Source organism: Ciconia boyciana, chromosome 7 (assembly GCF_034638445.1).
Source record: "Ciconia boyciana chromosome 7, ASM3463844v1, whole genome shotgun sequence".
Taxonomy (NCBI): domain Eukaryota; kingdom Metazoa; phylum Chordata; class Aves; order Ciconiiformes; family Ciconiidae; genus Ciconia; species Ciconia boyciana.
In genome coordinates this window covers 14,245,069-14,259,625 of record NC_132940.1, presented here as the reverse complement: position 1 = coordinate 14,259,625, position 14,557 = coordinate 14,245,069, and the positions used below count along the sequence as shown (strand labels likewise).

At 38.2% G+C, this 14,557-nt stretch overlaps 1 protein-coding gene across 7 annotated transcripts in view; it reads left to right on the top strand.

Annotated features, from left to right (window-relative positions):
- Nucleotides 1–311: 311 nt before the first annotated feature.
- Nucleotides 312–14,557, top strand: part of FUBP1 (far upstream element binding protein 1) — a 36,772-nt gene continuing 22,526 nt past the window's right edge. For 3 of the 7 annotated variants that reach the window (XR_012043591.1, XM_072868919.1, XM_072868920.1), the window contains exons 1-17: nt 313–521; nt 1,700–1,790; nt 2,782–2,844; nt 3,679–3,717; nt 4,067–4,106; nt 4,944–4,993; nt 5,086–5,157; nt 5,437–5,494; nt 7,721–7,883; nt 7,963–8,061; nt 8,145–8,246; nt 8,905–9,007; nt 9,092–9,192; nt 9,799–9,940; nt 11,110–11,270; nt 12,130–12,284; nt 12,372–12,451. Coding sequence is in view for 6 of the 7 variants with exons in the window: in XM_072868919.1 (XP_072725020.1) it covers nt 408–521; nt 1,700–1,790; nt 2,782–2,844; nt 3,679–3,717; nt 4,067–4,106; nt 4,944–4,993; nt 5,086–5,157; nt 5,437–5,494; nt 7,721–7,883; nt 7,963–8,061; nt 8,145–8,246; nt 8,905–9,007; nt 9,092–9,192; nt 9,799–9,940; nt 11,110–11,270; nt 12,130–12,284; nt 12,372–12,451 (1,633 nt within the window). In the remaining variant the exon portion in view is untranslated. Of the gene's footprint in view, nt 522–1,699; nt 1,791–2,781; nt 2,845–3,678; nt 3,718–4,066; nt 4,107–4,943; nt 4,994–5,085; nt 5,158–5,436; nt 5,495–7,720; nt 7,884–7,962; nt 8,062–8,144; nt 8,247–8,904; nt 9,008–9,091; nt 9,193–9,798; nt 9,941–11,109; nt 11,271–12,129; nt 12,285–12,371; nt 12,452–14,557 lie in introns of all 7 variants that reach the window. The other 4 variants (XM_072868921.1, XM_072868922.1, XM_072868924.1 and 1 more) reach the window with 4 other exon arrangements.

Genomic DNA, 14,557 nt, shown 5'->3' with positions numbered 1-14,557 from the left:
CGCCCCGAGCTCAGCGCTGCGCGCCCCCCCCCCGCCCCGCTCCATTCACACCACGTGACGCTCCCAGCCCTATCACCGGGTGTCTCCAACCCCTCATGCCGCTATGGAAACATCGCGAGCTGGCTGCCCCCCCCCCCCCCCCCCCCCCCGCGGAAAGGCACCCCCGCAGGCCCCGCGGCTCGGTGGGAGGGGCGGGGAGCGGGGCCGGGCGAAACGCCGCGAGGGTTCTTCGCCGTTCCCCGGCACCCCTATGAAATCTCGCCCGAGGTCTCGCGAGGTTAGGCTGCTTTCCCTCCCCCCTCCCCGAGCACGATGCCGCGCAGGAATGTGAAAGGCTCCCGCCCGCCGCCATTTTCTTTCTTTCTTGGCAGGCAGCGAGTGGGGCAGGAAGCGGTGGCTGAGCGAGTATGGCGGACTATTCCACGGTGCCCCCTCCTGCTTCGGGCGCGCCCGGGGGAGGCGGCGGTGGAGGTGGAGGAGTGAACGATGCCTTTAAAGACGCGCTGCAGAGGGCTAGGCAGGTGTGTGTGTGTAACGTGGCTCTGCCAAATCAATGGGCCCTCGGGTCCCGGGGCCTGGAGGCAGCTGCTGACCAGGCCGCGGCGCCTGAGCCGCGGGAGGAGTTAGCGGGCTGCGCCCTGACGACGCTCGGCTCTGGAGAGACCTGAGGAGGGGGCCCCGCCGCCAATATGTGTCTGCGGGGTGGGGGGGGGAGATTTGCCCCGTTTCTTCACCCCGCTCCGCGCACGCCGTGGTGAGCGCCCGCGCCGCCCGCCCTCCTCGGGCGATGAAAGGTTTTTCCAGTCAGACCCCGGCTCCCTCTGCTCCGCCATTGCCCGCTGGCAGACTGGGCGCCCGCAGTGCTCCGGCTCGGCCCGAGGTGATCCGCGCCATCGCGGGGCGGCGGGGGCGAGGGGAGCGGCGCTGCGGGGTCCCTGCTGCCGGCCTGCGGGGAGACAAAATCTCGGCCGGCGTCTAGCGGCGCGTTATCGGGAGCCCGGCGCCTTGCCGGGCCGCTCGGGCGGCGGAGGGGCAGGAGGGAGGGCGGCTCCGCCGCGCGGCCCGTATTGTGTTCCCCGAGGCGCCCTCGGTGCCCGCTAACCTGTTCAGACCGGTTGGGAAGTGCTGCGGCCTGGGGAGCGAAGGCGGCGAGAGCTGTCTTTTCGGAAGTTCTTTATCCCGGAGTTTTATTTGTAGCTTTTGCACCATGGGCCATGTCTTCAACATTTCTCGGGCAAAATTTTCGCCTCGTCTGGCAACAACCCGTCGTGGGTTTGGCAATATTTGAAGACCCGGTGTAGTCGGGGCTACCAAGGTTTGAAATGGTTTCAGCGGTCAGGCCCTCTGTGAGATACCGCAGTGTTTCGTGAAGACTGGGTAAAAAAGGAAAAGCCCCTTTTAGAAAAAAGTTTCTGGTGTTTGAAGGGCAGGGTTTTGTTTTTTCAACCGATGAAGAAAATATAGGAAACTTTGCTGTTGAAGGATGAGCGCAAGTCTCCTTGAAGACATTAAAAAATAAAACTTATGTGTGAAGAACTGTTTCTAGCTGCAGACTTCTATTTACTTATTTGGGGTAATTTTAATATGCGTTGTCTAAATCGCTTAAAATCGTTTAGAAGACCTGGAATAAATGAGGGCTGACTGATTTTTTTTTAATTATTATTATTTTTTTTACTCACAACATCTGCCTTTTGTTTAGATTGCAGCAAAAATCGGAGGAGATGCTGGCACATCAATGAATTCAAATGACTACGGTTATGGAGGACAGAAAAGACCTCTTGAGGATGGAGGTATGCACTCATTACTGCTGCATTTATTTTCGTTGAGTATGGCCACGGTGCCAGAAGGATTGCAGGTGGTTTTTTTGTTTGCGGGCTTTTTTTTTCCATACCACAGCATAAAAACATTTTGTTCCCTTTATAGATCATGACATGCTTTTTCATTTTCAGTTTAATGGGGAAATTTCTTTTAAACCATTGTGCTCTAACCTGAAGTGAATGTAAGCCTGTTTTAAAATATTTTAAGTGTAGTTTAAATGCTGTAAAGAGGAAAATGTATGCCGGGGAGGGGGGCAGGTAAATTCATGGTTGAGAAACGCTTACACAGGTATGTCATTTAGGTCTTTTGTTGTTGTGTAGGACTGATTACAGTTTGTAAATTACAATTGGAGTAGGAAGTGCTCACTCCTTAAATTTTATTGTTTCATATACTTTATTACTGCACAGTTTCAAAGAAAAGTATTAATGCATTTCATTGTAAAAGCATAGGACTTTAAAAAAAGACAGGAAAGTAAATTCTCTACCTTGTAGACACTTTTGCTTAGTCTAATATTTAAGCCTGTAGCATGTGTGAACCCTGATAAGGTCATACTTAAACCTTCTAACTTGTTGCAGCTTTTTGGATTTGCTTTATACTGCAGTAAAGTTTTCTCCTGAAATGTGTGTGTCTCGTCTTCTGTGTCTTACTAAGCAGCCAATTTGAACTTAACAGGGTTTGATATGTTTAACATACACACAAAATCCTGGCTAAATTGTGGAAAGAAATCTCTGAGCTTGTTGAAATGTTCTCATAGGTCTCACAAAAGAGCAATGCCTTTTTTTCCTTTAAGAGGATTGAAACTCAGTCTGCAGAATGTAACTAAAGCTTTATATCAGGAGTTCTTGTGTCCTGTAATAAAGTTTTTTTTTTTTCCTAATAACGGTGAGGTTTTTACTATACAAAAAATGAGCTAATGATGCTTCAGATGATATATGTAATGTATTCTTTTTATTTTATGTGTAGATGGCTCTTGGACAAGTCCGAGCAGTACAACACACTGGGAGGGAATGCCCTCTCCTTTTAAAGGCAGGAATTTTTATTTATTACCTGTGTTTAGTATGTAAACATGACATAAACTAGTGGATCTTTCTGGATTGACACAAATATTTCTTCAAATATGTGTCTGAGTTTTTGCTGCACATAAATTATGGTGGTTCATATAACCTTTATTTTGGGGTGGGAAGGAAGCATCTGAAGTCTATCTTTTCAGATATAGGTTAATTATGCCTTTTATTCCTTTACTGTACAGAAAGGATTTGGATGGTAGTGATGTAGTTGCTTTGAATCTGCTTTTTTTTTGAAGTTTTATGCTATGAAATGCTTGGTATTTGGATAGGAATTTCGTATAGACATTCAGATTGAGATTGCATTGCCATGTGACACTGTTGTATTTTCAGATGTTTGATCTAGATTTGTGGTCAGTCAAATTTTTTTTCTTTAAATCGTTGATTTTTGTATGGCTTTGATTTTTTTTTTTCTTTTTTACTATAGAAGCATCATTAGCTTGAGCAACCAACAGAGTTGAACTTTGTTCCTTGTCTTAGTTAACTTTCAGTGACTGGGTATCTGTGAGCAATCTACAGTGTGTTCTGAAAACTGCCTTTTGTAAAACTACTGAATAGATAATGTGGAAAAACCTAACATCTTTTCAGCTATACTAACCAAGTGCTGAGTGTTCGTGAGATTCTTTCTTTTATTCAGATGATCAACTTCCTGAAATTGGAGGAAAAAAAAAGAAAGAAAAGGAAAAAAAAGGAAAGGGGGACTAAAATACACTGGAAAGTTACAATTCACACTAAAAGGTGTAAACACTTCTTGAATTTCTTGGCAAAAAAAATTTAAAAAATCTTAATTTTGCAGATCAACCAGATGCTAAGAAAGTTGCTCCTCAGAATGACTGTAAGTAGTTTTTATTTTGTTGCCAAAAAAAACCTAAACAAGTGTAACATTGTCAGAACCAGAATTTGAAACAGTGTTCTGGTAGGTGATACTTGAATCAGTAAGGTCAAAAGAATGGCTAGGGGTTTATGTCTTATTTTCTTGAAGCAGTGCGAGTCTGCTTTGTAAAACTGACAAAGTTGTTAGCAACAGCTGAGAATCTTTAGCTGTTTTTAAACCTCTTGATAACACTTCTTAAAAAGTCAGCTTGGACAAAAGTTGATACAATTACGTTTTATTATCAAAGGAGAAGCTTAGTTGTAAATTATATTACTTGTTTGAATTTAATTTTAACAATATTTGTTTATAGCTTTTGGAAATCAGCTACCACCGATGCATCAACAACAAAGGTAAGAGGTACACTACATCTAATGTAGTTTTCCTTTTTACTGAAAGAAAGCAGTTTCAAGAAATTTTTCTGAAAAAGTGGTATCAATGCATAAAGCAATTGCTCTGTATCTATGATCTGTTGAAATTTAGCTTCAGCAAGTCCCAAGCCAAACACTTGAAATGCATCTGCGTTGCTGTCTCTTTCTTTCTCTTTGCAGTCTAGGCTGGGCATCAAGCTTAGTAAAAGGAAAATGTGTTGCTGGTTTTTACTATTTGAGCATAGGTAGCATAAACAGAAGTTGGAAACAGATTGGAAGAGGAAAGGGTTGACACTATCTTGTAAACAAAAAGGAAAGCTAATGGATTTAAAAAAAAATCAGATTTAACACAGTGTATTGCTCAGTCAGCTACATTTGCTACAACTTAGTAGTTTTCTCCACTCATTTCTTCCCTAAACAACCACATACAACTACTGTTGTTTATGCTTTGGCTCGTTTTGGTGGATGAGATGCTGAAATTTGTGTATTTTCAGCATACTTCAATGAATATAGAGATGAAACTTAAAATGCTACACTGGTCTTTTCTGTACCACACATCTGTTAATAGTAAAGAGGATGAAGGAAAACTTAGATCTGTTCATGTCATACTTGAACTTTTTGTGATCACTTTTTTATATTGTTAGTTTACTTAGTACTGGGCTTGCATGATGTCTTTGAAAGTTAATGGGAAGCAGGTAAACCAGGGTGATAGGGGGGACACTAGCTTTCTTTAGTTTAATGGGAGGATATATATAAATTTAATGCCAGTTAGGTTTCTGAATGGTCGTTGTCTTTTGTTTCATTTAACATTCTCTGTAGGTCTGTGATGACAGAGGAGTACAAAGTTCCAGATGGGATGGTTGGATTCAGTAAGTAGTATGGATGTGGTGTTGTAGTATAGTGGGGGATGTTAGCAGATGCTGTTAATACAAATAATCTTTCTGTATTTTCTTTCTCCAAGTAATTGGCAGAGGTGGAGAGCAGATCTCACGTATACAGCAAGAGTCTGGCTGTAAAATACAGATTGCACCTGGTAACTATTTGTGGGGGTTTTTCTTTGTTTATTTTGGTGGGGGTTTTTGGTAGAAAGTTCAGAAGGCTGATCATTGATTCTAATTGCCTGAACCTTCATTTAAGGTATATTTTAATGTTTTGTGCTAATCACAATTATCACGGTCTAAAGAAGTGCAAACTGTTGTGATACAGTCATTCTACTTCAGTGAAGTTCCAGTAGTTAGTATATCGTGTTTAATTTAATAATCTCTTTCTGACTTAATGCTACTGCTGAATTGGTTTTATTTTGTAACCATAGATAGTGGAGGCCTGCCTGAAAGATCATGTATGCTAACTGGAACACCAGAGTCTGTTCAGTAAGTAAAATAAATTCCATGTGTTCATATTTAACTGTGCAATACACTTCATTTTTTAGATCTAAGTATAATATCTAGATAGTATGTTTATAATACTGTGTTTTTCCTCTATTGAAGAGGCAGTCTGGTGACAATTAAATGTACACATAAGAAAAAAGGCCCTGAACCTGCAGTCAGATCCCTCAACATGGAATTTTAAGACTTGGAATTTTAAGACAAAAATATGGAACTTTGTCCTGGTTTCTGCTGGGATAGAGTTAATCTTCTTCCTAGTAGCCAGTATAGTGCTGTGCTTTGGATTTTAGTATGAGAATAATATTGATAACACACTGATGTTTTAGTTGTTGATAAGTAATGGTTACACTAGTCAAGGGCTTTTCAGCTTCCCATGCTCTGCCGTGGGCGTAAGAAACTGTGAGGCAGTGCAGCCAAGACAGTTGATCCAAACTGGCCAAAGGTCTATTCCATACCATATGATGTCATGCTCAGTATAGAAACTGGGGGGAGTTGGCTGGGGGGCAGTGATAGCTGCTTGTGGACTGGCTGGGTATCAGTCGGCAGGTGGTGAGTGGTTGTATCACTTGTTTTTTTCCTGGCTTTTGTTCCTCTCTTGCTGTTTTCCTTCTCATTACTACTGCTATTATTATTGTTGTTGTTCCAATCATTAAACAGTTCTTATCTCAACCCGCGAGTTTTCTTACTTTTGCTCTTTTGATTCTCTCCCCCATCCCACTGGGGGGGGGAGGGTGAGCAAGTGGCTGTGTGGTACTTAATTGCTGACTGGGGCTAAACCACAACAAACTTCAACTTTTTCAAGTCCAAATCTTGTTGTAGATAATACTTATCTAACCATGCACTGATTTCAGCTTGAGAATGAAATATGTGAAAGTATACTGAAAAGAAATGTGTGCTAAAATGAAACTATTAACCATAAATTGGAAGATCACAGGGAAAATGTGGAAAATCAGTAATTGTAAGAACAGGAGTTACTCAAAGCCCAGCCCATCAGAGTTCTTAAATGTCTTTGGTAGAGATTAACGTATACCAAAAGTTATGAAAGTGATGTCTATGTAATACCTATCAGCAAAGTTAATTTTTGCCTTCCTGTGTTCAGGGAAGAGGATGATAGCAATGAAAATGGGGTTTTATTCGTGGCACAGAGGTTGCATAACCACTTGAAGACCGACTTATCCTGGCTTTGCTAGGAAAGATCTTAAGTGTAGTAGTATATTTGGTATTACCTCATTTATGTTAGCTGCTCCCGCTTCATGTTTGCAGGTAAGGCCTGCAGCTACATGTTTTCCTTTGGGAAAGTAGTATGGCATTTTCCTCTTATGTTGCAGCCAAGCAGGCTGCTGTTAATGAAGTCATTCCTTTATGGGAATTTTCTTTCTAATTATAGTTTATTCTGCTCGCATATTAGAGGGAAGGGTTTTTAACTAATGTTAGTACTGTAATCATGATTTTACTCTGATGGCAACTGACTTAGGTGTATGGTGAATATATGCTTGCTTTTGTCCACCATTCTGGTAATGGTTACAAGTACAGGTGTCCTTACTTTGCATGCTGACTCAAGCAGCAGCTATCATGGTACTTGGTGTTAAAGCTAGGTTTATTTTACAGTCTCCAGGTTTTATGCCTTTTTATAAAACTTAACATAAAATAGATCTGTGTTAAGATTGGCTGTTAGTAGATTAAAGAAAAATTACTGTTAAATGAGAGGTTACCTGAATTACTACTGAAATTAAGCAAAGTTAGAAAAAGCTTTCTGTGTGGTGATTTATTTTTTTTAATGCACTAAAGTAAATTGTAACAATTTCAGATCTTCTATTTAATGAAGTTTTGGGTTTTTGGTTTTTCTAATATTTTAAAGGACAAGGTTTCCATCTTTTGTTCTGAATTAAGGTTTGATCAATGTTACTATATTCAGGTATGATGGTCATGTTTGAGGAGGTAACTTTTACTTATGTGTGTTTTATAAAGAACCACCTTTTGTATTCTGACATTGGGGTGGTTTTCAGTCTACCACGTTATCTTACAATTAGTTTCTTAAGTTACTGTTACAATTTACTGAGTTTGCCTCATATTTCTTAGTGATAGTAATTATATTTCTTCTGCATAAACTTTTCAAATTAAAAAAAAAATAAAATTTCCAAGCAGAATAGGTGTGGGCAAGTGATACTTGTAGGAATAAGTGTATTTATAAATGTATCTATTCCTTCACAGATCAGCAAAAAGATTACTTGATCAGATAGTTGAAAAGGGAAGACCTGCACCTGGCTTTCATCATGGTGATGGACCTGGAAATGCAGTCCAAGAAATTATGATTCCAGCAAGTAAAGCAGGATTAGTTATTGGAAAAGGTGGAGAGACAATTAAACAGTTACAGGTATATATGCATCTTCTTTTAAACGTGATGATATTGAACCTGGATTTGAGTGGGTATTGATCTCCCTTTTGTCAAATAGGAGCGGGCAGGTGTCAAAATGGTCATGATTCAAGATGGTCCACAGAACACTGGTGCAGACAAGCCCCTTAGGATAACTGGAGACCCTTATAAAGTTCAAGTAAGGTGTCCTTCAGAATTCACAGCATTTTGAAATCCATTCTGGTGTTGCAGTACTTAAATGAACTTTCATTCTTCTTTTAGCAAGCCAAGGAAATGGTGCTGGAGTTAATTCGTGATCAAGGTGGCTTTAGAGAGGTGCGCAACGAATATGGGTCAAGAATAGGAGGAAATGAAGGGATAGACGTAAGCATGGTTGAAAAACTTGTTCACTATATTTTGAGATGTTAACATTAAAATGTTAAGCTGGGTAATACCACTGAAAAATCTTAAATAGATTCCAAAAGTGGTTGTGGCATGTAAGTATTACTTGATCATTGATGAAATTTCAACTTCAAATGGTGTGTAGCGTTCACTTTACCAGCAGTTCTGAACAGTTTCAGCTAGCTGGAGTTTTTTATCAAATAAGCAAATACATTTTATGGCTAAGTGTATAATGTCATTATAGAAATTGGAGTTTGGCCTTTACAGAAGAGTATTTAAGTCCACCTGTTATGCAAGTCATGAGCTTATAACTTGTTCATCAGAGGTGAGGCTGAAAGCTTCATGTGCTAGAATCTCTATTTTAGGCCCGTTAGAACTTTGTTCTTTGATTGTGAGAAGCATAATATCCACTGGAATTGCTGCCACTATGAGAACTTGTAGTGCATTGGATCTTTTTTTGATGCTTTCGTACAGTATTTGCTAGGCTTGTGACTTGATGTAAAAAAATCACACTTCAGAAAGCCTTAAGTGGCATAGGGCTGACCCTAGTTTGCCATTCTAATATGTGATCCTTTAATTGTGTTAATTTGGTAGGAATATTTGCATCATTGACATCTTGACTTTTTTTTTTCTCTTTAAGGTTCCAATACCACGATTTGCTGTAGGTATTGTAATTGGAAGAAATGGAGAGATGATAAAAAAGATACAGAATGATGCTGGTGTTAGGATCCAATTTAAGCCAGGTTGGTAATATGTCTGTAAGTTTCTGTGAATTGAGTGTAAATTTACTGGATTACATATACTGGAATAGTTCATTTTTATTCCAGATGATGGAACAACTCCAGATAGAATAGCCCAAATCACAGGGCCTCCTGACAGATGTCAACATGCTGCAGAAATTATTACAGATCTCCTTCGAAGTGTTCAGGTTGGGTAATATGTTTACCATTTATAATCTCTTGCCAGACTTTTGGAAAGATTTAAAATTTTAAAAATGAGTGTTTAACTAAAGAAAATAATGTAATGGTGTCATTTGAATCTACTTCAAAGCTCAGTCTGCAATATGAATGTTTGCTTTTACAGTTACAGTTTTGCAAGTGATGACAATGCTGATTCAAAGTCATGGCAGTTCTTGATCTGTCTGGTTTTAGAGCTCCTTCTTCTGTTGTCTTGTATTAATAGCTGATATGCTGTTACTTTTGGTTGTAATTGGTGTTTAAAAGTCGGTTTAAATGCTTATTTTGAGATGAGCCCCACCACTGCATTTACAGAAGGCAGACATAAATTATATCTTTGTACATGTGAAACTTTCTGCTTTCTTCAATATTCTTTCCTTCATCTTTGCATATGCAAAGTTGTACAGAAGATCTTTTAAAATGTAATTTAGGTTTTCTGGAAAAAATACTACTTTCAAAACCATTTGAGTAGTAAATCAGTTTTTTTTAACAAATGATGTGATGTAACCAGTTTGTATTAGTAATTTGTTTGCAGTAATTTTTATAGAACATGCTAATTTGTTGCTTTTTCTTTTTAGGCTGGTAACCCTGGTGGACCAGGACCTGGTGGTCGAGGAAGGGGTAGAGGCCAAGGCAACTGGAACATGGGGCCTCCTGGTGGATTACAGGAATTCAATTTTATTGTTCCCACTGGCAAAACTGGATTAATCATTGGCAAAGGCAATATATCTTACATATACGTGTATCTATATGTAGTTAAAAAAACTCTCGGCTTTTCTATTTGTATAAATAGCCATACTAGAGAGATGTTTCAAGAGAAGCCTTTGCAAATAGTTTTGTGTACAGTAGAACAATGTAATACTACTAAATCATAACACTCCTAATATTGTTTTCAGATTTTCCTCACCAAAACACATACCCCAGTAGTTAAAAGTCAAGAACCAATCACTTTATCTAACTCACTTTTTTTAAAGTAATAAGTACTGAGTTACATTGGTAGTATTCGGTAGATTCTTAGATGATGTATCTTATAATTCACTTGCATTTGATACTGCTTGATTAGCGTAGTGTTATTGCATCCGTAACTCACTCTTAAAACTAATTTTCCAGTGAAGATCTTTTACAGTGGAATCCTGTAACAATTTCTCATGTGTGTGTTTATTAAAATAATTACTTCTCAAATAATTTTGTTTTAAAAATAATTTACTGTATGCTTCTAAATGAAATGCTTGAGTTATCTTAATCTTTTGTTTGTAATGTGTTTTCCAGACACAACAAATAGGCTGACATAGTTCAGTTCTTGACCTGGAAGGTTGATTAATTTTATTTTTTTTTTTAATGCCAAATGACCCCTGTTTTGAAAACTTTGTGCCTACTAATGATACAAGTAACTTCTCAGGATCCTATAAGAGGAGGAACTAGTTTAGGGAATTTAAGTTTCTGGTTTTAGTGCACTGAAAAAAAATGCGGACTTTACCATCTGGTCAGCTTCTGGCGTTGTTTTGTCATCTGTGCTTGCCTGCTGCTTTATAGGAGGTTAGGCTTTAAGGTGGTATTTACTGATAACAGTGAGTATCAGTTGTATTCATGTCTAATCTCACATCTTTACATGAATGGAAAAAAAACAGACAACATCGTAGAAATTCTTTGCTGTTCTGAGTGACAATATTGTGGTCTTTAAAAAAATATTTTTACTAGTTTATTGCAATCAAAGCTCTATACTACACTGAAGAGGATTTTTTTAAATTGTTGCTAGAATGTTCTTGTATGGCTCATAAGAATAGGTGTCTTTTCACTTCTCTATCTTCAGCTTTGATGCAGTTGACTTTCTTGGATTTGAATCTTAGTATTTTTGCTTTGATGCATAAAAGCTCTATGTTGCATTGTAGGTGGTGAAACTATTAAAAGCATAAGCCAGCAGTCTGGTGCTAGAATAGAACTTCAAAGAAATCCTCCACCTAATGCGGATCCAAACATGAAGATGTTTACTATCCGTGGAACACCCCAGCAAATAGATTATGCACGACAACTTATAGAAGAGAAGATTGGAGTGAGTGTATAACTATATTTTGGTTTACTGTTATAACTAAACAGAACTTTATAACTAAAGGAAGCGAGTCTCCTTTATGGAGACTTCCATTTCACTTTGAAATTACTTAATCAGATAATAAATTGATGATAATAGTAAATGGTAATCTGGGTTTAAAGTAATATAACTTGATGCACCAAAAGAAGCAAAAACTTGAAATGGAAGAAACAGTTGCTTTCTTCAATGCAATATAGTGTATTTTTTAATTATGTGTTCTTGAAGATGTCCACTTTGTGCATAATGAAAAATTTGATGACTTCAGAGACACTCTCGATATTGTTAAAGCTACTAAAGTATGTGTTTAGTTTTTCTATGTGTTTAGTCTGAGTATGTTTAGAGTTTTAATCCAAGTTTATACTCTTTAAATTAACTGCACTTTTGTTTGCATTGTATGCATGTAATCACATTTACTACCTGTTTTTTGTACCTGATCTTACAAACATTTAATTAGCAAGATTGGCCAGATTTAGGTGTATCCCTTTATTTTAAAACACTGATAGTCTTGTTTTAGTTTGTGCTTTTTTTAATGCAACTTGTGGAAAAATCCATGTTTATTTGTAAAATTCTTTATTTCCTCAAGAAAGAACTGAAATAAAGGCAGCTTTTTAGTTGCTATTACTGCCACAGCTGCTTTTAACTCTCTTCTTTAGCTATAAGCCTAATCTTCAAAAAGACTGTTTTTTCCAGGGAAACATCTTTATTTAGAAAGAGTCAAACCTTTTAGAGTATATTCTTAAAGAATTCAGATTTGTGCTTCTAAACTGCTGAAAAATTGAGAACTTCAGGGTTTATTTTCATCTATGTACAACTCTTGTTACAGGGTCCAGTAAATCCATTGGGTCCGCCTGTTCCCCATGGACCCCATGGTGTTGTTCCTGGCCCACATGGACCTCCTGGGCCACCAGGTCCTGGTGCTCCCATGGGACCATATAACCCAGCTCCTTATAATCCAGGGCCTCCTGGCCCTGCACCTCAGTAAGTACTGCTTCAGCTAGCTTCCTTATTTGTAGGGTGACCCTGGGACTGGCTTTCACTGTATATGTGTGACTTGATCTTTTATAGCGGTCCTCCAGCTCCGTATGCTCCACAAGGATGGGGAAATGCTTATCCGCACTGGCAGCCACCAAATCCACCAGATCCAGGTAAGAAATGTCACAGTTGTACTGTAGTGTGGATATATTTTGAGTACATCCAGTCTGTATGAGTATATACGTTTCACAATTCATTTGTGTTATACTGGTAAATCTGAAAAAGCTCCTGTTCTTCAGGCTTTTCTTTACTGATTGTCAGTTGATATATGTTTTACTCTTCCCACATGTTGCTTGTGAGATGTTGAAATTCAGTTGTTAAAGTTGGAATATGCTTCTTTACTAAACGTTATTGATACTGCATCCTAATTTATGATGCTTTTTGCAAGACTTTTGGTTAGCTGATTTTGTGCAAATCAGTTCATTTTTCTTACAATGGATGTTTTTACATAAAGTTCTTTCAATGAGGATGTGTTTTCTTTCCCTAATAGTCAATGACTTTGTATTTTATTTTAAACAGTGCCCCTTACAATCTCACTGATCCTGACTTTGCACAGTTTATGCTATATTACATATTTCTAGCTTTTGTTGACCTATATGAGGATTGCTTCTCAGTCTGATACAAAGGTATTTTGTTCAGTCCTTTTTGAGGGATAAAACTTCTGTCGAACTGCTGTTAATACAGTAAAACTAGTTAGGATTGTGTATTTTGAGCTTTTGCTTATAATAGTTTTGTATTTTCTTCTGAAACCCATTTTTGTAGAATCTGTTTCTTCTATTTCTATTTATTTTTGTAAGACCGGGAGTTTTTACTTAATTACAACTTCCCGAAGTTTTAGTATCCTGCTTTTCTTTGTTGCATCCTTTGGTTGGACTAGAGCATATGGGGAAACGGAACTGCAGTCACAGAAGGCATGGTAAGGCTAGATGCTTGAGTCACTTGTACCTCATTTGTTTGAGGTAGAGCTTCTTCAGAACTTCAGCCAAAAGATCTCAATTTTATTTTTGTTATAAATGGAATAAGTATTTTCTGATAGCCACTGGTCCTGACACAAGTTCCATTAGTGAAAAAGGGAAGGGCTTTGGAGGATGTTACAACCTACAGAGAGTTCTATTCACGTTCAGATCTTTTATATATCCTTTTTTGGCAAAGAACCATCTCTGATTTCATTTTCCTAACCCTTATGAAAGGTAGCACTGCATGCATTCAGCTTAGTGTTTTAAAATGCCTATTGTCACTATTTAAAAGTAGAGTGATTCACAGGGACTTGACTTGAAGTCTCAGCATACTGAAAGTGTCATTTAATTCAAAACCACTGCCAAAATGTTACTTTATAAAAATTGAAAGGTGGTATGAAAAAGGCTGTAATTTATCTACATAAAAATCTGTAAGAAAAATGGCAAAGGCCTTGATGTCATCTTGGTGATGATTTTATATCCGTTTTTTGGATAAATACTCCTATTAAAAATATAATGAAGTTTTCCTATGTGCAGTTGAAGTTGTTGTTTCTTTTTGACTAGCATTTATTTGGATGAGTTTTGTACAGTTGTCCACTTAGTTGCTCATTTCAGTGTAACAAATGGATTATTTTAGTATTTTTTTCAGAGGTGCTTTCTCCAGAGCCATGCTTGCCTCTTTTCATGTGAAAGTGGAGCTAGTTACTACAGTCAGATTTCTTTGGAAATTTAATGAATCCGAATCCCACTCTGTGTTCTTCTATTCTAGAGAAGTAGCTACTAAGGGGAAGGAGGGGGGGGAACTGAGCAATGGCTTATTTGATATTTTCAGGTAACCTTAGAATATAGTACATATTAGTTTAAATCCACTATTGTTGATGGAAGCAGTGTAATTAAAAAAGGAAAGAGCGTGTTAACATTGTTTTCTGTATGCTGATACTACTGTGTTCATTTTAAGTGGTTACATCTGACTTCAACCTAAATTAAATACTGCAAGAAATTTGTTGTCTTGTGGATTTCTTCTCCTTGAATGCCTTTTTCAGGGGATTTCTTCTTTCTCTTCCATTAGTCACTGCCTTACCTATTTTGTGTTTGGGGGGAAATATACTTCCATTCCCATGTATAGTTATTCTAAAGTATCAGTTGTGTCAATGTCTTTATGTGAAGTTCTTTCCTCAGTTGGCTGTGTTTATTTGCAGATATTTTTATTCTTTAAGGATGCAAATAATGTTAAAGGATGCTGGTTGTATTATAGAACATTAT